The sequence below is a fragment of the Bactrocera tryoni genome, chromosome 3 (assembly GCF_016617805.1).
Source record: "Bactrocera tryoni isolate S06 chromosome 3, CSIRO_BtryS06_freeze2, whole genome shotgun sequence".
Taxonomy (NCBI): domain Eukaryota; kingdom Metazoa; phylum Arthropoda; class Insecta; order Diptera; family Tephritidae; genus Bactrocera; species Bactrocera tryoni.
Window position 1 is genome coordinate 38,256,558 of NC_052501.1, and position 25,832 is coordinate 38,282,389.

The 25,832-nt window shown below is 35.5% G+C and overlaps 1 protein-coding gene across 3 annotated transcripts in view; it reads right to left on the bottom strand.

Moving 5' to 3' along the window:
• Positions 1–25,832, bottom strand: part of LOC120772857 (F-actin-uncapping protein LRRC16A) — an 87,073-nt gene that overhangs the window by 6,169 nt on the left and 55,072 nt on the right. For 2 of the 3 annotated variants that reach the window (XM_040101675.1, XM_040101674.1), the window contains exons 3-18: positions 23,312–23,362; positions 23,080–23,208; positions 22,916–22,999; positions 11,707–11,843; positions 11,551–11,640; positions 11,320–11,481; positions 11,146–11,243; positions 10,736–10,777; positions 8,463–8,650; positions 8,308–8,385; positions 8,062–8,243; positions 7,645–7,796; positions 6,938–7,189; positions 5,733–6,462; positions 3,769–3,931; positions 377–448 (exon numbers count right to left, since the gene is read on the bottom strand). In XM_040101675.1, the coding sequence (XP_039957609.1) occupies positions 377–448; positions 3,769–3,931; positions 5,733–6,462; positions 6,938–7,189; positions 7,645–7,796; positions 8,062–8,243; positions 8,308–8,385; positions 8,463–8,650; positions 10,736–10,777; positions 11,146–11,243; positions 11,320–11,481; positions 11,551–11,640; positions 11,707–11,843; positions 22,916–22,999; positions 23,080–23,208; positions 23,312–23,362 (2,610 nt within the window). The remainder of the gene's footprint in view (positions 1–376; positions 449–3,768; positions 3,932–5,732; positions 6,463–6,937; positions 7,190–7,644; positions 7,797–8,061; positions 8,244–8,307; positions 8,386–8,462; positions 8,651–10,735; positions 10,778–11,145; positions 11,244–11,319; positions 11,482–11,550; positions 11,641–11,706; positions 11,844–22,915; positions 23,000–23,079; positions 23,209–23,311; positions 23,363–25,832) is intronic. The other variant, XM_040101676.1, reaches the window with a different exon arrangement.

Consider the following 25,832-nt stretch of genomic DNA (forward strand, 5'->3'; position numbering starts at 1 on the left):
TTTTATTAAATGCTGTCTTTGCTCTGAATTAGTTGATATAAATATGTATACAGAATTTATATAGTTTTTATATAGAATAAAATATATAAAGCAATATTTATGACTAAGAAGAGTTACACGAATTTCGAAAAATTAGCACGAAATTTTCATAAGTGCTTGCCATTTGCTAAACAATATGGCAATTGCAATCTGTATTTGTATTGGTTTAATGCTGCGCTTTCAGTTGTTAAATGGGGAATGACTATGAATCACGCATCTGTTCTAATTTATGCAAATATGTAGTTATAGATATGTGTAGACATATGTATAGGTTGAATGATATCGAAAATGTGGTCTATCCAAAGGAGTGTGTGTGTGTGAGGATGGCAAAACTTACAGTGGGGGATTCCAGACCCATTTTCGGTAAGACGGAACCACGTCCGGGGCGTATTATCAGGCCATCCGCATCCTGCAAGCAATAAATGAGAAAGTTAGAAAACAAAGTGCAAGAATAATACATTTATAACGGTAACGCGATGAAGAGTTTGACAAATTTAATTAAATAAAATAAAATACAAAAGTTGCATTTTCAGTCTCAAGTATTTTAAATTTGCAGCAAATATTGATATATGCAATATTGACTTTATACTGAGCGTCAGACGATAAAAAAGTAGGTGAATGGGCGCTGACATATAATATCGCCAAGATGCTGCATATAGTTAAAACAATAAATTGCTGTAAGAAACTGCCAGTAATCATGAGTAAATAAATAAATGTGTCAACTCGTGCACAATGGGTAATTAAGAAATAAAAACTAAAAATAATAATAATCAAGAAAAAATATTAACTTCGTCTGCACTGAAGATATAATACTCTTCACAGATCCACTACGTATAAAAGGGTATAAAAAGAAGAAGAAAGTTATATTACTTTTAACGAGCAGTTTGTATGACTATAAGCTAGAGTGGAGCGATTTGAACAATATGTTGGAAGATGGTAGTTAGGCTTTGGTTAATAGACTATGTCAAATTTCGTGAAGATAAATTTTCCTTACAAAGCTTTCAGTTTGATAGGTCAGTTTGTTTGGCAGTTATATGCTATGGCGGTCTGATATCCGATATCGGTTATTTCTTTGTTAAAATAGACGTTTGAATAAGTTGAATAAAGAAGATAAGTTCACTAAGTAGGCCTATAAAATGTCAATTTGTAATAGCGCAATTGCTGGAAATATTCCGTTAATTTTCAGAAAATATTTATAAATGTGGAAAGAGACACGCGATCAATTAGTTGACTTTGTGAAGTAAAAAAGTATTGATCGCCGTAATATTATTGCTTTGCTATTCAAGTTTTTCTTTTTATTCTATAATTAATTGAGGCGGAATAGTTAGATTTCAGTTTTAGTAAAAAGTGAGTATTTTTTTTTTTTGTTTTTCTTTGTTATTTTCTTAAATTTGCCATTACTAAAGGCGAAAAAAACTTAATGCAACAAAAATTGAAGAAATGAATAGGCTTATTGATTTAAACACAACGCATAAAGAAATTGCAAGACTCGTTAGTGTTTCCGGGGGCGTAGTTTCAATAGTTTTAAAAATAAGTCAACCAATGCGCCCTTTATGCATAAAAAACACTCCTGAACGAAAGCGAAATTTTTCAAAGGGATGAAATAGATGTGAAAAGTGAAGATATCAGGAAGAAATTGCAGAAAACCGTATTCGCACGGACTTGTCAAAATAGAAAACCCACTCATGACAAAACGACACCTTAAAATGAAACTCCGATTTGCAAAGAAACATAAAATCTACATCCAAATTACTGTTTACGAGTCATATTGTCATAAAGGAAAAGATGGGTGGCAATGGATTAGCATAGCTGTATTGTTAATTGTTTGGAGGGGATAATGTAATGATATAGGGATGTATGAATGAATGGATGCCATCCCGTATGTTGATATCCTTGAACAAAACACAAAATCTTTTTGTGCAGGAGGATAGAAGTGTGAGGCAAAAACGTGTCGAACATCATCTTCCAGCAAAGTAAATGATCCGAAACATACTTATCGTGTAGCTAAAATTTGGCTTTAAAACAATGAATTTGAAGTAGTCGAATGGACTCCCAATCGCCAGACTTCAACCCAATCGAGTATGCTTGCGTTGAGATCAAGCGATTTCTGATATGTCAGGTGAGTGTCAAAATCTTATTAATTCATGAAGGCTCAAAATTACTCAAAAATATATTAGCGGAGATTTCTGCAGGAAGGTGGACGAGTCCATGCTCAAAAGAACTGAAGCAGTAATCAAAGCAAAAAGGGGCATATTAAATATTAAGTAAAAAAATTTTTTTTGTCAACCAATTAATCACATGTGCAGGGAAGATATTTTTAACAATTCAATCAAATCAAACAAAAAATGTGTTAATTTTAATTTACTATCTTTAGCTGGCTTTATATGAAATAAAATTGGATTACCATTACAAATAAAAAAGATGCAAACAAAAATATTTTTTTGGTACCCAGATGTGATCAAATAGTTGACAAATTGTACATACATATGTATGTATATATTTTAAGAGTCTCCGACGTTTTCTTCTGAGTTTTCGGGGTATAAAAACTAAGGAATATTACCAACTCACACAAAATTATTTAATTATTTGGAACATTTAATACAAATAATATTTGAGAGCATTCTACGAAGCTTTTTAATCAACACTGTTTAAAGAATGCTTAAGAAACAATTTTCCATGTAATATTTAAGAATAAGCGTCACAACTTTTGCGTCATAAATTTGTATAGGCTCTCATTCTCTTCAAAACTTTTAAGTCGACTGCAAAATGATTTTGACGTCAGATATACAAGTATACACCGGTCAACGCAGCCGACATGGAATTTGTATAATAACCTATAAGTGTGTTGTTGATATTGTTTTTTTGGCAAACATAAGCTGATTCTGTTTCCACGGTTAATGCAACTCGTTTTCTGCTAAATATACCAAAATTATTTGGGGAACGTAAACTAATTTTTGTGAAATGCCGCTACAACAACAACAAGACTTAACGTTGCAATCACGTTTATTAACAGCTTAAGATAAATATGTTTGTGGATGTGTGATGTTTATGGAACATAAAACATGTGAGTACGAATTATATTGTGTTTTACGCTGAGAGAGTAACAGAGCGCAGCTACGCGATACAATAACTCTTCGTACACTCAGTGCCATTGATGTATGCGCGTATTGTAATTGACAAAATATTGCATTAGATGCCCCTTAAGTGTTTCAATACATTATGGGCTTGCATGCCAACGGTACTGCGCCATACTACCATTTTTGAAATTTATCAAACGGCGATAAGGCGTATTGAGTAAACAACAACGCCAAATTGTTGAACACACGCAATACACAATTAATTTAGCATTTCGCCCGGCGATGACGGCATTGTAGGCAGTAGGATAACAGCAAAACAAACGAAGAAGCTAAAGGTGTACGAAAAAAACAATATTGCAACAGCAACAACAAACTATATATGTATATGTAGGTAAAGTATTTGTAAATATGAAAAACTGATAAGGAATTGGAAATTTTTATGGGTGCCGGTATAAGCTTATCTAACATATTTACACTACACAACCTTAAAAACACTAAAATTTTCTTGCAAAAACATTTTTGTGTGTATAACAAAAAAGTAACAGCGCCTTTCAAAGTCAACTAGTACTAATTGCTTGCAATTATTTAATATGCTTATTGCACTTTGCTCCAGCTAATACATATTTTGTAGGTTATTTTGTCAACTACTTACATGACTCGAACGGCTGCGCACAATATCAGGTGTTTGCGGCTCATCGAGCAGCACAGATGGTGAATCGGCAATGCCCAGGCCGCGCCGATAGCGTGTGAGCGCCTCCAACACCTCGTCAGTGGCGCGGTCAGAGATGGATGCCGCCAATGATTGTTCGATTTCACTGCAAGAAATATAATTTTCCATTAAATAATAGTAAAAGCGCGCAAAAATTTATATATTTATTAAATTGCATAGGCTTAGCTGTATGCACATAGTATATTCTACAGGAAAATCTTTATAATGTTTAAAAATGCAAACGTAATCACTTTCTTAATGCCTCGGTATCAGTTTGCGCTTCCGCGTCATCTTGTGTCGGCACATTGGCAACATTTAGCTGTAGCGGAGCTTCCACAGTCAAGGCGTTTGGCCCCAACAACTTCTCGGTAGTGTGATCGTAACGGACTTTATAAAAATTCTCATCATCTTCCTCATCCGCTTCTTCTCTAAGCGTTCTATTTGGTATTTTGCTACTGCCACTGCGCGCTCCACAAAAACACCAACTACACCAACCGCGCCCCATTGGTTTCAAAAAAAATTTTATTGCTATTTTGTTATTTTTATTTTGCACTTTCACTTTCGATTTGCAAGAACTTTGTGTTTCCCTTATGCTGCACTACACGCGAGCCAAGCGCCCCACCAGCTGTTCACCGTACTCTAACAGCTGTCGACGCTCCGTGTATAGCAGTGGCTCCTCTTGATCTGTTGAACGTTGTAGGCGCACTGAGCTAATGCTTAGCTTTGAGCACAACAACAGCGCCAGCTGCCAAGTCTTGAAACAGATTTACACTTTACTCTCCACTTTCAGTTAGAATTCTGCGAAGTTTTGTTTGCTGCCTCTGCTTGTTTTTTGTGATGTTGTTTTGCGCGAACTCAGCTCTGCTTATTGATTTCCATACTGTCGGATATTTTTGATATCGCTATAAAATGAATCTCGACGCCGCACTAAACGGGTTCACTATATGTATACTTAGCTTTTTTATTATTAATTTAGTGTTTTTTTACATTCGCATTTCTTCAATTCATTTTCATATTTCTGTTTTACTCATTTCGTTCGCAAATACAATACAGTACGCCGCTAATGTATAATCTTATCAATGAGTAAGCAATATACATAATATTGTGTATACTCACACACTGACGCGACCAGCTCTAGGTAAGCACGGGCGACTTATTATCAAACTGAGACAGTGGGTTGCTGCTCTAAACTTACAACCCAAAAATGTTTAAAATTATTATACCCTGAACAGAGTATATTAAGAAGTAAACGTTACGTCGCGAACTCTTTCAACGTGACGAGCTGAGTCGATTCACCCATGTCCGTCTGTCTGTCTCTATATACGTGAACTAGTTCCTCAGTTTTTGAAATATCGATCTGAAATTCTGCACACGTCCTTTCTCCCAAAGAACCTGCTCATTTGGCGGAATCACCGATATCGGACCACTATAGCATATTGTTTTCCATGGCAAGGCTACAATTAGCGAACTAATTTTGCATATCGGACCGCTATAGTATACGTATTTTACTTGCATACAAAATTTGTTTTATCTGTGAAGTGTATTATAGCTACGGTAAAAACGAAGTTAACATTTTTTTCTTGTTTTTGGCTTAATTTATGGTAACTGGTATCAATTTCAAGACTTATGCATACGAATTAAATATTAAATAGACGAGATAAACAAAAAAGCATTTTTTCATGGAAATTATCGTACTATTTTTAACAAATCCTCTATTCTGTTTTCTTTATATTAATTACGAAATAATTGTGTTATAAACTCGTTTTTTCACAAAAAGCAAAATCAATGTTTATCGGAATACCTAAAAACCACGCTCTCCCGCTAACAAGTTTGTCTCACTAGGCGTAGCAGCTTCCAGTTCATACAGAGCGAGCTTTTCACACATTTCTTAAACAACAACAACTTACCCCACTTTATTCATGATCTCACTGCCGGCGTTATTCAGCAAACAACTCTGTAGAAAATCTTCCGGTATTTGTAGACGCTCACTCAGCGCTTTGCGCAAGTCTTGCACCACCATTTGACTGCCCAATGTTTTGGGACACTGCTCGACAGCCGTGCGCAGCATGGTCTCCAATGTTTCCTCCAGATAACCCTGTATGGTGTAGCTGAGATCACTGGCGATGCGTGTAAGCTTTATTTCCACCGGATGCGATTCACAACGCACAGCCTCCTGTAATTTTGGCATTAATTGTTTGCAGTTCTCGGCGTCATCGATCAGTCGCTGCACTGCCGACGAATCGCTACCCTTAGCCACCGAGATGTTATCTTGTGTTTCGGCCACGAGCTTATCGACCAGCTGATGTGTTGAGGAAAGCATGAAACCATGTTGCAATCGGAATCCCTGTCCGTTGGCGCGCTTGAGTCCATTGCAATTGCGCTGTAGAAGCTCTTGCATTTTGCGCATAATCGCATCGGTCTTCTCCGGGTGGTTTTTCATGTGTGGTGTGATGTCGAAAACCGGATATTGTATGGTGCGCATGCTGTGATTGTTTTCCAAAGCGTAGACGATGTCGCCATAACCCTGCGGTGTTATGTTGTTCTTGTCCATGTAAATTGTGCGCAGTTTGTTGTTGATTTGCAGAGCTTTGGCGAGCAGGCGCGCACCGACGTCGCCCATATAGTTGCCGCTAATGTCTGAAAAAATATAGAAACAGCATGAACAAAATGTGAAACTATTCGAATTTTAGTATATATTTTTGGGTAAACAAGTTTCTTATTTGATTTGCTGTCAATCAGGGTTACGAATTCTTTCAATTTCAAAATTTTTGTATAGAAAATTATATAGCGACTAAAAATTAAATTTTGAATTTTGTTTTCGGGATTAAAAATAAAATTTTCCTGGTTTTTGGCATTGAGATTTTTATATTTTTTAACCCGGATTTGGAATTTTTTTTTTCATTCCGAGATTTGAGAATAAAAATTAGAAAATAACTTAATTTAGGGATTAGGTATTAATAAATGAAAAAAATTTTAATTCAAATGTTAATTCAATTATTTTTAAGGCATTATTTGCAACCCTACTGTCTGTCACTTCAGAATTATAATAGAGAAGAACTATATTAATGGCTCCTATTCCTGACAGTAAAGAATAAGAAAACAAGATGCCCACCTAGTTTCTGCAAACTTTGATTACTGCCAAGGGCATTAATGAAGTCGTGTATATCATTCTTCAACTTATTTTCGGAGATCACCAACTCCGCCAATGGGAAATCGTCTTTTTGTATCAGATTCACGAGCGCGTCCATAACGGTGGGAATATGTTTCAATTTCATGCCGGTCAGGCTGCGTGTCATGTAAAGCGTACGTATTGAGGGATTTTTCGAAATCGCTGTTAAAACGGGAGCTAATTCGGCATCCAAATCTAGGAAATATAAAATTATTAAAAAATTGTTACGAACACTATTTAAAATAGAGTAGTTGAAAAATTTTATACATACGAATGACAAACACTGGAGGCCAAAAAGTAGGTATAACAAAGTATGTTGTAATCTTAAACATAAGCAAACCTAAAACCTCAAAAATTATGAAGCTAATTTAAACTTGTATAACATTATATTACATAGAAATACATATATAAAAATGCATACTCAATTTTTTAGAGGAATTTCGAAAAAAATTCTGAAATTTTTGTAATATTTTCCAATCACAATAAATCTTGAACAAAATTATAAATAAATTCAATATTTTGATGTAGATGAACTACATCTTCATACACAATTGAATTAAAATAAACTGCCAAAGCTTGCAAAAAAAATCATAACTATTTTTTGGCCTCCATTGTACACATTTTTCTATTATTCGACTTCTTGAACTTACTATTGTCACTTATATCTAAACTTTGTAAAACTCGTACACCATGTATGCATGATTCCAAAACATGCGCGCCCTGGGCACCTAACGTATTGCTACTTAAATCTAAATACAGCCCAGCTGTGGACTCATTGCAGGCTAAACCGAGCAGTAAGTTTCTGTAAAACAAAGAATTTCATTGATTTAGTGAGATAATATAAAATTCTAAGCGAGCGACTCATAAAATTTCAAAATATTACTTTATTTTTATGCACCTATTATTACTTTGTATGCCTTAAATATAATTTATGTTATTTTATTATTATTTATTAATTTTATAGTATTTATTTTTTATTGTGACTGATTTTTATCATTTTTACTTTTTAGACCGGTCTATTTAACTAATCGGTTTAGTTTTCTGAATATCATTAACTCTGCACTTACTTGAGCGCTTCCATTGGCAGTTTACAACCGGCAATATTTAAATGTTTTAAACTCAATGTGCTCGTGAAGAATTGCTTAAACGATGGCGGTATCTCTTTGCCTTTTTTTGTGCTAAAAGAATTGTGTGAAACATTTAAGTGAGCTAAATGCGTTGCACAACCGCGTAAAAGGGCACCAAATAACTGTAAATATAGAATATATTAAGTAAATATTTCTAATAAATTTGTTTTTTTGAAAAGTACTTACATTCTCCAATGTTATATCAGTCGATGAGAGATCCAAATGTTCCAAAACATTCGGTTGTGCAAGAAAATTATGTAAATTCTTGAAATAAACAAGAAAAAAGTATTATTTCTATCGGACAAAACTACAAAACCATATAAATATTTGTTTGTACTTACTGTTATGTCGTCCTTGAGACTATTGCCACTTAAATCTAAATGTGTGAGTGAATTGGAAATGCTTTGATTCAGCGACAATGAGTGCGACATCTGATTCACGCCCTTCGATGTTAGACCGCAATGAGCGAGCGCCAGCTTGCAAAGACCTTTCGAAACCTTGGCAATGGGACCGGCCAAGTGGATAGCACCTAAGGAGAAAATACATTATAAAGGGTGCACTTTTTTTTTTAAATAAGGTACATAATTGAGTAGCAAAAAAAGCAGAACGAGCATTTATATGCTGGAGAATGAAATAAAATTGCAGTAACATCTCAATCAAAATTATGTTTTTGCATTAACGGTTTTATGTAACATGCTATATGGTATATACAAACATATATAGCTTAATAAAGTTCATATTGGAAGGTAGTAATACTTAATTATAAACATTCATCCAAATTTAAGAAAGCGTTTGTAGGTATTTTATATGAATATACTACATATGCACCTATTTGTATATATACACTGCTGGTTAAGTTATACACACAAATTTTTTGGTTCCAATATGTTCTATTTACCAACAGACATGTTTTAGTTGGCCCAAAAAATTTTCCTACCAAAGTTCGAATCTTGTTCGAAAAAACTGCTGATATTCGTATGGCTTCCGAAAATATAACTGTACATTCGGGAACTGTATTTCATTGTAATCACGTGGACTTCTGGTTAGTCATTGGATTAGATGCCCTACACATTTTTTTTGTGCTATGTAAAAGAGAGCAGTGGTTGAGAATAACAAAGAACTAAAAATTAAGCAATCACTTGTCGTTAAGCGGCAAAATTGGGAAAAGCTATTGTTTTGAGCTTATTGGCACGTCAAAAAATAGACTTCCTTCCACTCAAAGGAATCGAAATATTGCCAAACAAATAAAGCACCGAAAACCGAACTGTTGATAAATATTTAAAAGCTCCAAAAGACATGTGGAAAAAACTTAAAAGACCGAAAAAAGTACCAACTTCTCGAGCGGAACGTAAAATTACTAGAATTGCTGCACATCTACTGCTATCACGTTATATGGGACAATTGATTTAATTTTTAGTGATCAGAACATAAACGGAGAGCACTTTAAAACAATGTTGAGAGTCAGATTTGTATTATTAAATGAACTCTGCGGAGCTATTCCATTTTTCAAGCAATACTAAGATAAAGACGCATTAATTGCAGCAATGCAATTAGCATGGAGAGAGATTTCGCTACCTACAAGCACTTGATTTAATTTTTAGTGATCAGAACATAAACGGAGAGCACTTTAAAACAATATTGAGAGTCAGATTTGTATTATTATATGAACTCTGCGAAGCTATCCCATTTTTCAAGTAATACTAAGATAAAGACGCATTAATTGCAGCAATGAAATTCATGGAGAGAGATTTCGCTACCTACAAGCACTCCCTCTACCACTCAATGAAAGCCCAGATAAATTAAGTTTCTGAAAATATTTATTTTATTTTTCTAAGTAAAAGTCACTAAAAAAACAGTAAAAAAAGTTATTTTCCTTCTAAAAAATTAATTACTTTCGATGCGTCTAAAAATTGCCTTATTTTAAGTTACTCTAAGAAAATGCTGCAGATATTATTTTTTTAATTCTTAAATATTTTCTGCGAAGTTTCATTGAATAACCAAGGTTTTTGTGTATAAATTTTTATTTAATTGAATTCAAAATAAAATTTATCAACTGAATACTATTGCAAGTACGGATCCGCCGAACCTATTGACGAGGAGTGTATAGCATAAACGTAAAAGATGCGCTTAGTATACTGCAATTCCCAAAATAGAATAAATCAGACGTAAAAAATTATTTGGAACTAAACAGGTAATTATTATTCAGCAGGGATTCCAATTTATAGCCAAAGACAGGAAGCTATAATAATATTTTAGAGTTTGTTGTTGCTGTAGCGGTATAGTAATGATGCTGAGTAATAAATATAATACATACACAATGCAATAAATAGAAATAATGGAAATGTTCTTAAGGCATGCGATTATTATTTTCAGTAATTAATATTTTAATTAAATCAGTTGTCGAATTTAAATAATATATTTAAGTTTAAAGCCGTTGTTCAATAAATGAGTATACATATATATTCTTCAAAGCTGGAAATTTCGCATATTCGAGTGTCCGAATTATTCACATTTAATAAATCAAATTTGCTAAGCAATGAAAATCAAATTCTTGTAACGTTTTTTTAACATTTAACTATACATCATCAACTGTACACAAAACAAAAAATCAAACCTTGCACAATTTTTCCAAGTAGGGCGCACAATGAGCTTGCTCCTACATTACAAAAGTGGAAGAGTGGTAATTTAAATTGGATTACATTGGATTTAAAGGGTCGCTGGTCACATATAGTTGTACACATGTACTTTATAAGGGTTTTTGTTGGATGAAAGTGGGTATTAAATGCAAGTATGTATGTGTCTATGTACAACTGTTTAGTATTTTTTCATTCTTGGTAGTTAGTAGTGGGTATTAATTAGTTAGTTTTATGCAAAGGGCGTTTTTAAATTGTGTTTACTTTTGTGGTGCGTGTCAGGTGTTAATGACCTACATGCATTTCAGCTGATAGTTTCTTGGCATTTTTTAATGATGTGTGTATTATATGTCGCTATGTGTGTTTATCACATAACATTCGGTCAACATACCTTTATCCTCAATTAAATTATGACTCAAATCGATCGTACGTATTGCGGGATTGTTGTTTGTAATCACAGATACAGCTAATTTATGCAGAAAATCCGATCTGTTAGCAAAAAAACCCAAAAAAAAAATCAGTATGTAATAGATCTTTGACATATATGGGTGACTGCAGGCCATACCTTAAACCTAACGCCTCCAAATGCAGCTCTTCCAGCCACATTGAACGCTTGAGCACGTGTAGAATGCGCTCCAAAGTCTCATTGGAGAGGCGCATATGTGATGCTTTCAGACCGCGAAAAAATGTGTTATACTCCAATGCGGACACAATGGCCATTAAGTCTCTGCAACAACAACAATTAGATATATTAAACTAGTTGTATTCCTCATAATAAAATATTTTGTTGCCGTACTTTGGTTCCAAATGATCGAAATCACGTAAATTCAGCACGCGCGTATCGTGGGATAAATAAATCGTATCGATATCCCAAGCGACTTCCTCTCTGCAAAGTAAAAGGTTGCATATTTTAATTTATGTTAGTCGTTCATATGAGTTTTGTTTGAACCACCTGTAGGGCACGCCATGGAAATCACACATGCAAGCATATTGTGTGCTGAAACCACCGCATGGGCCAACGCTGCGTGGGTCTGTGGGACGAAACTCCTCGGAGAAAACAACCTCACGTTCGGGCGGTTGAATATCGATCTGCAAAGAGAGAACAACATATGTATATATCAATTAACATAATATAGGGAAATCAATGAAAGATTTTAGTATTAAAAGAGCTACGCCGAATCCTGTTCAGAAACTAAGTACTTACAGCAAAGGCATCACATGGTCAAGGTCCCAAAAAGCGCTGTCTTAATAAAATTGAACCAAAGGAAAAAGGATTGTTGTTTTATAGAACATTCATAAGACTTCTATTTGTCATCGATATCATCACGGTAGGTTCAAGAAACGAGCTCTCCCGGTGAGGTCGGACTATGCAAAATATTGTGTGGAATTCACTAGGTATATCAAGAGGCAACTAGCGGCATGCAGCGACAGCTTGACAGTACATAAGTTGAGAATGTCAATATCTACTCTGGATAAGCAGGAGTTCAGTCTGCTATGACTCGAGTTTTTGTTCCGTTTTGTTACCATTCACCAGTAGAGGGTCCATCAAGGTGATAATGTCTTCACTGTGATCGCGGTCGAAGTTGTTTGAATTTGCTAATGTATGGCATGAAGAGCTTCGCTACAAGCAGTTGACTACAAGGGTAAGTTTTGCAAAAACATCTTAAGCGAAACTTTTTGAAGAGGAGTTTGTTATACCCCTTAATTGGTAGCCAGCAGGTCTCATCTTGGAGATATTTTTCCACGGACATCAAGTATCCTATAATAGTCAGAAGTGGAATTTCCGGCAGGTACTTTCTTTTCTCAGCTGTACCCTACCCTACCAGATCCAGGTGAACATATTGAAGCGGCGTAATTTAGTAGACCCGACCACTCTTCAGCAGCTTCGTTCTGGATACTGTATCAGGTTAAACTCCTACTTCTCCAGAATAGCCCCCGACATAACCAATATAAGTCATGAGTGCAATGAGTCTCCGCATGACACTGGCCACCTCTTTGCATGCCCCACCAAACCCATTCATCTAACACACCGCTCCCTTTAACCCGACCCTGTCGAAACAGCACGTTTCTTGGGCCTTCCGTTAGATGACGTCGACGACAACTTAGCTAATCCTTATCATCCTAATGGGGACTAAGTACCCGTTGGAACAACAACAACAAGAGTAGACCCGACCGGCACATTCCGGCTTTGTATTGTGGAAAGAAAGAGTGCGGATTTTCGGGCTGTTAGCTGTATGTGTTTTGACTTCGTCAAACATTTTTAAGATCCGGTATGTTCTCGTTCAGTTAGTAAATAACGTTGCTGTGGATTTATTGGCGGAGAATGTGAGGCGCCTGGCACCTAAAAAGGGAGGAAGGTAGACCAAGTAGTCGTTTACCTTAAAAAACATGCAATCAATTCCAGTGATGATAGTGTAAGATGGAGGTTCAATTAATGCGGTGATTCTTGCATGTATGCTACACGATTCGGAGTTGGGTCCGACTTAGGACTTTTATATTCAACAGAACAAAACGCAGGAGTGATAGGGTTACTGGGGTCTATCTGGAAATTTGTGGGGCGCCGAAGTCAAGCGGAAGTATGGAAAAAATGCCACAAAAATAAGGATAATTCTTGTATAGTACATAAAACCCCTAAAACTTTCCATAAATCAAAAATTATGACGTAAATAAACGGTTGAAGAAAAATTAAGTGAAGTGCTGAGACTTTAAACTTACCAAACATGTTACATATCAATGGAAATATTCTCATTTAATTTGGCGACTCTGAATAACAATGTAATTTATAAACGAGCAGAGGGCGCAGCACTTTGGTACACACAAATGTCCCAATCTGGGACGGCACGTAATTTGGAGAATCTAAGTAGCACAACACTTTTCAACTTGGCACAACTTTGTTAATATTATCAGCGTGTTTCTAAAGCGAATGAATGGGCCGGCACAAATAAAGTTTTCGCAACTAACTGATTGGCTTTCCTGTATACTGAAAGTAGAACGCGATTGAATGGCGGCATATATAACTTCATACATTTCCGGCTAATGAAGCGCTGGCAATGCAACCGATCGGTCCTTGTGGGTGTACCACAGTACGAGCAGTGTTTGTGTGTGTGCACCTTTGAGAGAAGATAAGAAAAATACATCCCGAGCGTCTGTCAATTCTTAACTACTCGCCGGCAAGTATCACTGGGTGAATGTGCCTATTAGAATGTGCTTGGCGTCAACTTTTCGAAAGCCAATATGGCACAGACTTACAGAAATACAATTCCATATACAAATGTATGTATGTATATAAAAAGTACAAGAAATGCTAGATGGATGCAAGTACATATGTACACGTGTAAACACATCTCCCGCCATCGGGGCAGACAAACTTTGCTTAGTTTGAGTTTTAATTTAAGTGTAGCTTTGTTTTCGTCAGTCAAGTTGGCGCGACTTGAAGCTACATCTATAACACACATACCTATATACTTGTATATCATTGTATTTGTATGTGTGAACATATTTACGTTCGCGTTTGTGGGCATGAAAAGTCACAGGGCAAGAACATTGGTGAAGAACTGCCGGCAAACTTGTGAGATAATCCAAGTTTTCCCCATATGTGCATATATACATACATATGAATAAACAATCGTACAGATATTGCGAAGCTCGGTGGTATGTTGTTTGTATAGTTTTGGGCGTACGAAGTAACAAATGACCTCCCACGAGTACTTCAGACAAGAAAAGCGGTAAAAAAAACCGGAGAGTGCCACAATTTTTGTTGCGTTGCCCTTTTGTCAAACAGATACATACACACGGTGCACATCGAGTGTTGACAGGTGTGAATTAGGAAACATCATATATTGTATTAATTATACCCTGAACAGGGTATATTAAGTTTGTCACGATGTTTGTAACACCCAGAAATAAGCGTCGGAGACCCTATAAAGTATATATATAAATGATCAGTATGTTGAGCTGAGTCGATTTAACCATGTCCGTCTGTCTGTCTGTCCGTCCGTCCGTCCGTCCGTATGTATATATACGAACTAGTCCCTCAGTTTTTAAGATATCCTTTTGAAATTTTGCAAACGTCATTTTCTCTTCAAGAAGCTGCTCATTTGTCGAAACGGCCGTTATCGGACCACTATAACATATAGCTGCCATATAAACTGAACGATCGGAATCAAGTTCTTGTATGGAAAACTTTCACATTTGACAATGTATCTTCACCAAATTTGGTACAGATTATTTTCTAAGGCAACAATGTAATCTCCGAAGAAATTGGTCAGATCGGTTAACCATAGCATATAACTACCATACAAACTGAACGATCGGAATCAAGTTCTTGTATGGAAAACTTTCACATTTGACTCCGAAAAAATGGAACTGAACACAAAGTTACTAAAAGAAATACACCTATGAAGGGTATATTAGCTTCGGTGCAGCCGAAGTAAACGTTTTTTCTTGTTATTTATTAAAGTTATTCGGTCATTCACTAAATAGTTTCGTTTTTTTTAAGTGCAATTTAAACACAATTTTTTTATTGTGTAACGTGAGCGGTTGCGTTCGAGAAATTTAATATTTCAGCAATCTCTCGAGTTGTTATTCAACGATTTGCATCGACTAACGATTTTATTTTAATCTATCTTAATCGGCTTCAAAAGGCACTCCAGGACAGGGTGCATCCTCAAGATCGAAATTCTCGACACATGTTAAAGTCAATTTGCGGAATGGCCGTCAATGCGCGTAGCGATTCACATTTAATGGAACCTATCGTGCTTTCACTTTTCTTAGGCCCAAATGATCTTTGAAAATGGTTTTCACTGATCCTTTCCATATTTCAACGATGACAGTAAGATGCTTCTAATGAGTCATGATAAATCTCAAAGTTTTTGGAAACTACGGTAACTTTAACTTGAACTTTATCATACAGTATCGACTTATATCGTAGTTTTTCAGGTATAGTTAGTATATAAAGATACTTATCTAAACTCGTCGATAGATTTACTAATCCACATGAACATACATACACACTGATAAATCTGTTAAAATTTCTATTGAAATGAATTATTTTAAAGTACTCTGAAAGTGGATTCATTTTTCTTTTGCGTATCAAATCGTCAAAGCATCAATTCAAACTTATTCGACGTTATGGCAATAGTAGTGTTTAATAAACATCACTGTTGATTTGGTTTTTAAGACTTCAATTCCTGTCTTCCATCAGTCAGATATTAAGGAGTAGCGAATCAACACATTATACTAGCGGTTGCGTTTTTTCTGTGTTGGAAAATTTCTTCTTTCTTTGGTTTCGAGTAGAGTCCAGCATTTCGTTTTTAATAAACAATTTCCCATCCTTTTCTTTCTTAGTTCAACTCCCTAACTTTGATTCTTTTTTTATGTTTTTTTTATTTTTTGTATAAGAGAGCAGGGATCAGAGAAATGGCGAATCGAAGATGGCTAATATTTGCATCTCCAAAGAGACTGAATTTGTAATTTAAGATGAAGTCTAAGCGGTTTTCACCACAAGCGAGTGTGGATGTACTTTGCTTAAAAGGAAATCATTTAACTAACTTTGACAATTAATTCGGGGAATAAGGGTAAATAATCGAAGTTCTCTCTTTCAGGCTTTATTAAACAGGCAGCCAGTGTTAAACCAATTGTATATTGACGTTTTGATAGAGAATAGTGACTACTAAGCAAATATTTGGAATCACATTTCACATTTTCAAGCGAGTTGAACAGAGAAAATTATTTTTTTTTTGCTAACAAATTAATTGTTTTACGCTTCTGACGAATACTTTATGTCAATTAAAGGTTGCTGTTTTGAAAATCCTGGTATAGCCCTTAACTGAATGAGTCCTCCTAATGAAGTAGATTTTTAAATTTCTTCAAAGAACTGCAAATAGGCAAAGTTAAGGTAGTTGAAGAGCAATATCCCAAAAGTTCTAACACTGAACTTTCCTAGGATAAATAAATAATAAATATTACATGAGTTTAAAACATTACTGGAAAAGTCAGAAAAGGAAAATTTGTTTAAACAAATACAAACCGGAAATGTTCCTCAAAAATGGTGAAAATTCATTAAAAATAATATTGTCACCATGAACGTATCACACATTTAGTAACTTATTAAGTAACTCATTTTGGGATTTAAACCTACACTTAATAGTTTTTCCTAACTGTCAAGTATCGCCCTAAATTTCCATTCGGGAGATGTCGATATTTGCCTTGCTAAAGCGTAGCTCCAACAAGTAGCTCGTTCAATTTAAAAAGCTAAATAATAAAATAATTAAATTCGTCAATTGCTACTAATTGAATATGAATGTGTTGAAAAAAAGGCAACAACAATTAAAACAATTAATAGCTAACAATTTGTGAACTTAGTAATTGTTCACTCAACCGCAAATTACTGCAGACAATGCAAGCGGCAAGTGGAGGTAGACAGAGCCACCGACAATGCCAGCAACAACGCCACCGCAAGCGCCAACCGAGCGCAACAAATCACGAAAGTACATGGTGGCATGCACAGAGGCACATGCAACTCGCGTGCTGCTGCGTGCTTGCTGCAATTTTATGCGCACATTTTTTGGTTTATGAACATTTACTATTATTAACATCAACATTATAACTATTATTTCTCTTTTTAATTTATTAACCGTTGTGTCGTCACGACTGCCACCGTTAAAGCAGCGCAAAGAGCGGAAAGGTAGCGAGAGAAAGAGGCTAGAGGAAACAGTTTGACAAAGTGAAACCGGCAAATGTGCTAAAAATCAAGTCATCAGCATTCAAGAAGCCCAGTCTTTTCGGTGCGGGTTTGGAGGCAGTGCACGCTTGCCGCCGGGGGAGTACTTACATACTTAGAGTACGCTGTGTTGGCAGTATCACCTTCGAGCCATTGTGCCTTTGTGCAGTGCTCATTGTTGTTTGCGCTTGTTTTTGTTGCATGTGTGGCAGATTTGTTTGAGCAGCAAACGCTTCAAAGCCCGTTTTGTTTACTAACTACGCCTTTGTGCCCTTGCATGCACTTTGCAGAGCGCTTGTCTTCTCTTGATGCTCTTCATTGCCTAGTTCTACTCACACGATGCGGTAGTGTTTGCTGTAAAACAATTGCCAATTGTTTTCTTATGCGGTGTAAAATATCTCGTTGACAGCCCGTCTGCTTGTCGGCTCAACAATGTGTCAGGAGCGTTTTGTTTTCCATAAATGCTTTTGTTGTTGTTATCAGCCGCAAATGAAAAGTTATTAAAGTGCTTTCCACAATAAATTATACATAGTACTTACATACATTATACTATATAAATACAAGCATATTTGTGAGAAGGTCGATAGGGGTAGTGTATGTAAAAGGTTTATGATAATGACATACGTTTTTGGCGCTTGACAAGTAAGCCATCGCTATCGTAATTATAATTGTAGACTTGACGAAAGCCTTAATAAAATTATTATGGTTACCTGTATATTCATAAAGTTCTTCACAGCAGACCCAATCTTCAACAGACAAGTTGATATAGTTCCACAGTTATGGTATATTTTTCAGGTAGGGCACTTTGAACAAGGGTTAATACTCGTATTTAAAGAGAATGGAAGAGTGTTTTGAATATACGACTGTGAGTAAGACGAAGTAATCATTCGTAAATGGTTTTCTAAATTTCCTATAGACCACATAAGCTCAAAAGCCGATAAATGGTTTAAAAGTGCCTGTTATAGATAAAAAATGTTAAATATACCAGATTTATGTACAAAGTGGATGCAGCCCAAGCTCACAATCCACCATCCGATTGCGATTGCTGAGCAGCGTTTCGTGCATTTAAACCATAACAAGGACGAATTTTTGTGTTCATATCATTTCACTCCGAATGCTAAGCGACAGTCCGAGAGAATTGCAAACGATGAACCGTCAAACCGTGAAAACCATCCTAATCATGGAATAATTTTCATCGACTGCCATGAAGGGGAAAAAAATGCCAACACTCACTATTACATGGAATTATGAGACCTCTGCGGGACGAAGTCGCGGAAAACGAACCCCATTAGAAAAATGTTGTTTAATCAAGACAATGGCCCGTGTCTCAAATCTATAAAACTATGAGAAATAAACACGTCCAAGTTTAAATTCGAAACTTTTCAGAACTTTTAATTGCGCTTTCAATATACATATGAGAGATGCGTGTACAAGAGAGAGGCAAAATATTAAGGACAGGTTCTGTAAAAGTCAGTACTTCGTGGTTGGAGAGTGACTTATCATATAACTGGGAGATTGTCGAATTACGAAGGCAGGAAAATAAGAAAACCATTTGATGCGGCATTAAAATATTAAATTTTTTTAAACAAATATGTGAACATTGTGTTATAGAAATGGTGATTGCAGGATAGAGGATACAAATGAATCTAGTCCACTCGGTGGTCGAAACTGAAGCAAAAAGGTTCTAATAATGATGCAACAATCTTACATATTTCAGATCCCTATTACAATGTATAAAAATATTTTTCTCCAAATTTTATTTAATATTTAGATGGAGAATATTACAATGAAAAGAAGAGATACATCTATTTATTTCTTAATAACATAAATAAATATCAAAATTGCAGCAACATTTAATATTAAAAATACAAAAGAACTTGATTTTGATCGGCCATTTTGTATGGCAGCTAATTGTTATAGTGGGCCGATCTGAACAATTCCTTCGGAGAATGTACTGCTGACTCGGACAATAATCCATGCCGAATTTCATGAAAATATTTCTTCAAAAAAAAAAATGTAAGGTCATTATTTTCATCTTTTAGCTTGTATGACAGCTATGTAAGTATAAGTATATGCTGTAGTGGTCCGATATCGGCGGTTCCGACCAAATTCTTGGGTCAAAATAGTCGTACGCAAAATTTCATATCGATAGCTCAAAAAATGAGAGACTAGTTCGAGTATATACAGGCAGAGGGACATGGCTAAATTGACTCAGCTCATTATGCTGATAATTTATATATGTATATGTATATGTTACAGGATCTCCGACGTATCCTTCAGAGTTTTACAAACTTCGTGTCCAACTTATGTATATACACTGCTCAGAGTATTATTAGCTAAAAAATATGAACGAGTCATTCTGTTTCCAAATGTCTCATTTTATATTCCATAATAAATTTGAGTTCAGATTCAACTATTTAAGTGTATGAGCAAATAAGAGTAATCAGCCTTATCCATTTACATTCCTCTCGTGTGGGTCAAAAATTAAATACTCGCATTTGCATGTGTATATAGGCCTCCCATTGCATTGGCGTCCTCGGGTACACGCAATACTGTAGCCGCATTTGTATGTATAGATGTGTGTTTGTGTTTAACATTTGAAGCGTACAACAACATGCATTCATTATTAGAGTCAGCCAACAGAACAGAGTTAGTCAGTAAAGCGTCCACTTTAAGCGGAACTGAAAAAAAACGCGAAAAAGCTAAACGAAATATGGAAAGTAGCCTGCTATGCGCTTGGTGCTCCACTGAACGGCATAATGTTCAGTAGTTGTACACTTGCAGATATGACTAACTTACATTAGGTATATAATAGCTATGTATGTATATACATATGTACGAAAGTAGGCGCATGTTAGCATAATGGGTGAAAAGTCGACGAACTTCACACACAAAAAACATTGAATTAAACTTTAATTAAACTTCGACATACTGCACATGCTCGCAACACAAAGCGCTGAATTGTGAGTGCAGGCACACACTTCATATTCATATTTGACCAACAAACGAGTGGAGGTGGACATAGACACATGAAATACCTACGACACAGTAGTAGGCTCTTTACATGCAGATTTTTTTGGAATAATTATGTAATCCCATAAGTGGTTGGCGATTTTCATAGACGAGTAATCTAAGCTGAATAGTTTTCTAACTAATGAAATTATTTAATTTTCTTTTATATTTATTTAAGAATTTGTGTATTTCACTATAAGATAAGAATTCAATTTCGTCATTATTTCGCTCACAATTAAAGTGCGTACGTGTCAGTTACCATTAAGTCAGGGACATCCAACAATGACTGGCCGACAAAAAAATAATTTTACGTGTTTTAATACAATCTTTACCATCGAAATCAAAATAGACTCAACAATCAATTCCACTTGTTAAAGCTTCGGCTGGGTTGGCTATCAGTATCTTCACTGAATCTGTTTTTTTTCTGCCATTCGTTAGATTGCTAGAAAGTTTTGAAGTAATATTCACAAGCACACGTCTCGTCAACAGTAGTGATGCGTTTGAGGATTGTAGAGTCCTCAGCTCTACATTGTCAAGCATTTGTTTGGTGATCTGTACTCGACGTCGCTTCAAATTCAGGTCTTTTGGTTGGAGTCTAGCATTGACTTGCTTTCTAATTCAAACATTAACCAAAATGGATAAATTTCCAGATAACGGAAAATATCTGGGTCCAAATGCTTCAATTCCAGCAACAGCCGGTTCTGCGTTACCGGAGTTGAACGGGATATTATCCGGACAAGGTCTGTTATTTCAGCAATCCATCCATCGATCGATGTTGCTCCAAAATTAATGGAACTCAAGCACAAGTAAATAAAGTCAAATATTGCTGTATTTGAACTACTTGATGTTTTGTCTCGCCCGAAAACCGTTCTAACTGTAATCTTGGTATCCGGAATGAATCTCGGTTTTTATTTCACTAAGGGTGCGCGCAAAGTGGCCCGGCTTGGCTCGGCTTTAAGCGTCCACTTTCGGGCACCCCAAGGACAATTAACTCAGTAGCTATTTTCTGCCGTGACAGTAAAAGCAATAACAGAAAATCTCACTAAAATAATTTGAGTCTCGTTACTTCTAAAATCCAAAGCTTATTGCAACGATTACAGCGATGTTTTCAGACAGAGTAAAATATTCTTTCCGCCAAAATTTAAATATTTTGATATTTTCCATTATTACCAAATCGTAATACTGGATAGATTAGGTCTCGGGGCTGAAACTAGAAATAGAGATCAATGGCGATTCCACTTGAACAGTTTAAGGATTAAAACACCGCCATTTATAGACCAAAAGCTTTGAGCCTACCACAAATCTGTTGAAGCAGCTAATATCGATGCCAGTCGATTCTGTCGACATGTTTCCACCTCGCTTTGCTTAAAATAATTTTTAAAATTGGTTTTCGTCGTTTTTTGTGGCAAAAGGAACTACATATGTATGTTGAGACTAAGTAGTTCACGAGACCCTCTTACATTCTACCCTGCACTTTCGAGTTCTTAATTCAACATAATTACAAACAATCTGCTACCAGTTGAAAATAACTATGAGTATTTTATGAGATGCTGACGAAGGAATGGTATATGTGTATTTGTTAACAGAAAAATATTTGCACACGCGCTCAAACGAATTAATAAAAGGTTACAAATAGCGGGTATGAACTCAATAAGAAGTTTACGCCGACAACGATGACAAAGCAAAATAATCAAAAGCAAACCATATAGCTTTGCGTATACCATAAGCCGTGAGTTCTGGGTCGTATACAGTGAACCATAGAGCAACATTCAAGTAGATAAACGCACAATTTGAGACAGTAACACCGGCACATTTCCGACCACTAAACCCGGCACGTACATGCCAATAAGGCATCATATGTAAATACTGCACTTAACAGCTACACGTACATGCAAACATAACCATCGTATAATAGCGAAAAGGAAAGTGTAAGAAGGCATGAAAAAAACAAGTGAAAATGCTAATTCCAATTTGTGCTTGGCGCGAGTTTAAGCTGACGCGCAACTTCGACAGGGCTTGCTCCACGTTAAAAGGTGGCATTCAAGTACGTGCCGAGCGAACTTCAACTTACTTCATTGGCAAATCACAATTGCTTTCAGGGAGCCACAGCGCAATCACTAGTACTTGTCTTTCCAATAATGAAGCACAAACACTTGCAACTGCATACACTCCTGAGTCGAGCATAATAATTACTAATTGTCATTTACATAAATGCACATTTCTCCACGCATTTGCACCCGGCACTCCAAAGTCATTTGACCTAATTTTTATACATCAATTAACAGTTTATGAGCGGGCACCACAATCTTCATGCTCCAACTCACATGTATACATATATGAGCATATACATGGATGTGTGTAATTATAAAAACAAAAACTTATTTCTTAGTTTCCTACATGCATGTATGTATTTATATCGCTTACTTACTTTTCTTATGATGTACTTGAGAGGAACTGTTGGGAAAATGTGCTTAATTGCCGATGCCAAATCGGTGAGTATAACGTCAGCGTTCTGTAATTAAAAATGCAAATTGAAAAGTCAATCTTCAATTAAGTATACTCTAGCTGAACTCGGCTATTAGCTGTACTTACCGCACTGAAGCTACCCGCATCGAAGCTCGTTGCAAATGAATACGGACGATCATTTGTGATGATTGAGAAGTGTGTTGACTTTTTGCTTTCCACTGCCTGTATGTCCAAGTAGTGAAAGTGACATTCGATCTGAAGTAAACAGTTAAATGCTCGTAAATTCATTCAAATGACGTTGGAAATACAAATTGGGAAGTTTACTTAAAATAAAGTATTATATTTGACAGTTGCTTACCTTTGTGGGCACCTTTGCGATTAGCAAATAAATACGAACTGGCGTAAAAACCTGTAACAAAGGGAAAAGAGAGAGACGTTGTTAATTGCTTCGATATATATATTTGTAAAGGTGTTTATATTAGTAAAAATTTAAAATGAGTTACGGAATTTAGATACTGGCGTACTAGTGAACCTTGAACTTTTCGTAGAAAAACCAATTTTTCTCTAAATTACCGAGCGAACACGACGATTTTAAAAATAATTCTGGGAATCGATGGTAAAATGTGAATCAATGTGTAAAAAAAATTAAGACCGTAAATTCATTCAAAGCTTCAGCAGTGTATTCTTGAATTTTTTCAACGAAGATTATTTTTGAAATAAGAAAATTTTAATCGTAGTTATTTTTAGTGGTGATAAAAGTGGTTGTAACCCAGTCCAGAGCGTCGAAAAATAATTTAATAGATTTGTTGGGAAACAAATAAAAATCCTAAAATCCTACACTTTATTATTTACATACAAAATTGCAGACCTCAAATATTGATTCTAAAACAAAAAAACATTATTTTTTTTCAATTTTGTGTACAAAATGCTGGCGAAAAGTAAAAAAATATATTGCAAAATATGCACTCTAATATTAATAATAAGAAATGTGGTTTATATCTTATAAATAATTTTATTTTATTTTTAAGGGACCTACTATGTTGGCAACGCCTAGGTACAAAAAAAAAAAGAAAGCGTTTTACCGAAGCTATAATATCCTTCTTGACCCTTTTAAATTAAAAGCGTTTTCCATAAAAGGGTTTCATTCTAATCCATCAGTATACTGTATAATATATATATAGTATGCTATAGTAATCCGGTCTGAACAATTTTTGGGAGATTATAATGTTGCCTTGAACAATAATCCACGCCAAAATTCGTGAAGAAACTTTGTAAAATGAAAAAGATGTTCATACAAGGAGGTTAGTCTGACGGATAAGTTTGTATGTAATGGCAGCTACATATATTTATTGTGTAGTGGTCCAATATCGGCTGCGACAAATGAGCAGCTTTTAAGGAGAAAATGCCATATTCTCCATTAAGATCTATACACTTTTGCATGCGTTTAACCAATTCTCAAAGCACTTTCGCCACTCTTATCGAGGTATCTCCAAGGAGGATTACTCATCAAATGTTTTAAGTGCTCAAAAAAGCAGTTGTTTCTGTCGATGTTTGAGAGCACGCATTGTCGTTGTGAAGCGTGATCCGTCTTTAGTGGTTAGTTTTTCTGATTTCTTAAAAAACAACTGGCAAAAACAAATGGTTATGAATTTACTGTTCACCCCTCAGAATTTACTGTTCTGCGCTGTTCTAGTGGCATGGTAGATTTGGCTCATTTTGAAACATATTCTATACAGTCGGCTGCGGTTTACTTTCGGGATTATTGGTATAAATCCATAATTCAACATCTGTCACGATGCCATAAACATTTTTCGAAATACAGTTATTGTATTTTTTTAACATTTCTCTCGACCAATCGACACGAGCCTCTTTTGAGCGATCCAGAAATAATGTGGGATCCCGTGTAAATTTTTTTTCTACAATCAAATGTTCATGCAATGTTGAATGTGTGCTAGTTCCACTAATTGTCTCGATCCCACGACAGGTCGCATGACGATCTTGCGGTGTCAGTTTGCGCACAGCATCAATAGTTTCCAGAACAAGAACTGATTTTAGACGACCATCACGAAACTCGTCTTGGAGTGATCTACGGCCGCGATTGGATTCACAATGTCACACGAATCACGAAAAATTTTTTGTGATTTAATTCCATTTTTGGGCTGAGATGAATATTTGTTAACTGTGAGTATATATAATATCAAAAATGTCAAACTTTAAGACAAAGTTGTGATTGCAACACTGGGATTGCCAACTTCAGAAATGTAAAAGGCTGACAGACACCAAAACAGGGTTAAATCGACGCAGCTTGATCGTTTATATACTATATAGTATACTTCATGGGGTCTCTGACATTTTCTTATGAGTGGTACAAGATAGATAGATAAATAATAGAGGAATGCACCGCGACCTTAGGTCTATTGTACTCTATTGTGTGTGGTATAAACTTCGCGATAAACTTAATTTACTCTATCAGGGCATATTAACATTCTATAGCCTTGTAACTCCATAAGGAGCGCGTCCAAATTTTTGGTACATTAATTCTATGTTTGCTACTTTGTGTCAAGTTTTCAAACGGATAAAATCGATTGAAGATTAAACTTATCGGAGATGTTCACTTCTGAATATTCAATATAATATAAATTTTATTTTTTTTTCTGAATTTCCATTTTTTATATTTATGTAAAATAGCTATTGAAGCAACTTTGTCGGTAACGGAGGTTTTATGTACTAACTTTTCTTGACGCCGATCAAATAAAAACTTTTAAATTTGCTATTAAGTTGTTATGCAGACCGATCATTAAGTTTCTTGATACCAAAATAAGAATCTAATATAAGGATTTTGAGGAAGATAATAACCAATACAATTTATTGAGTATAAA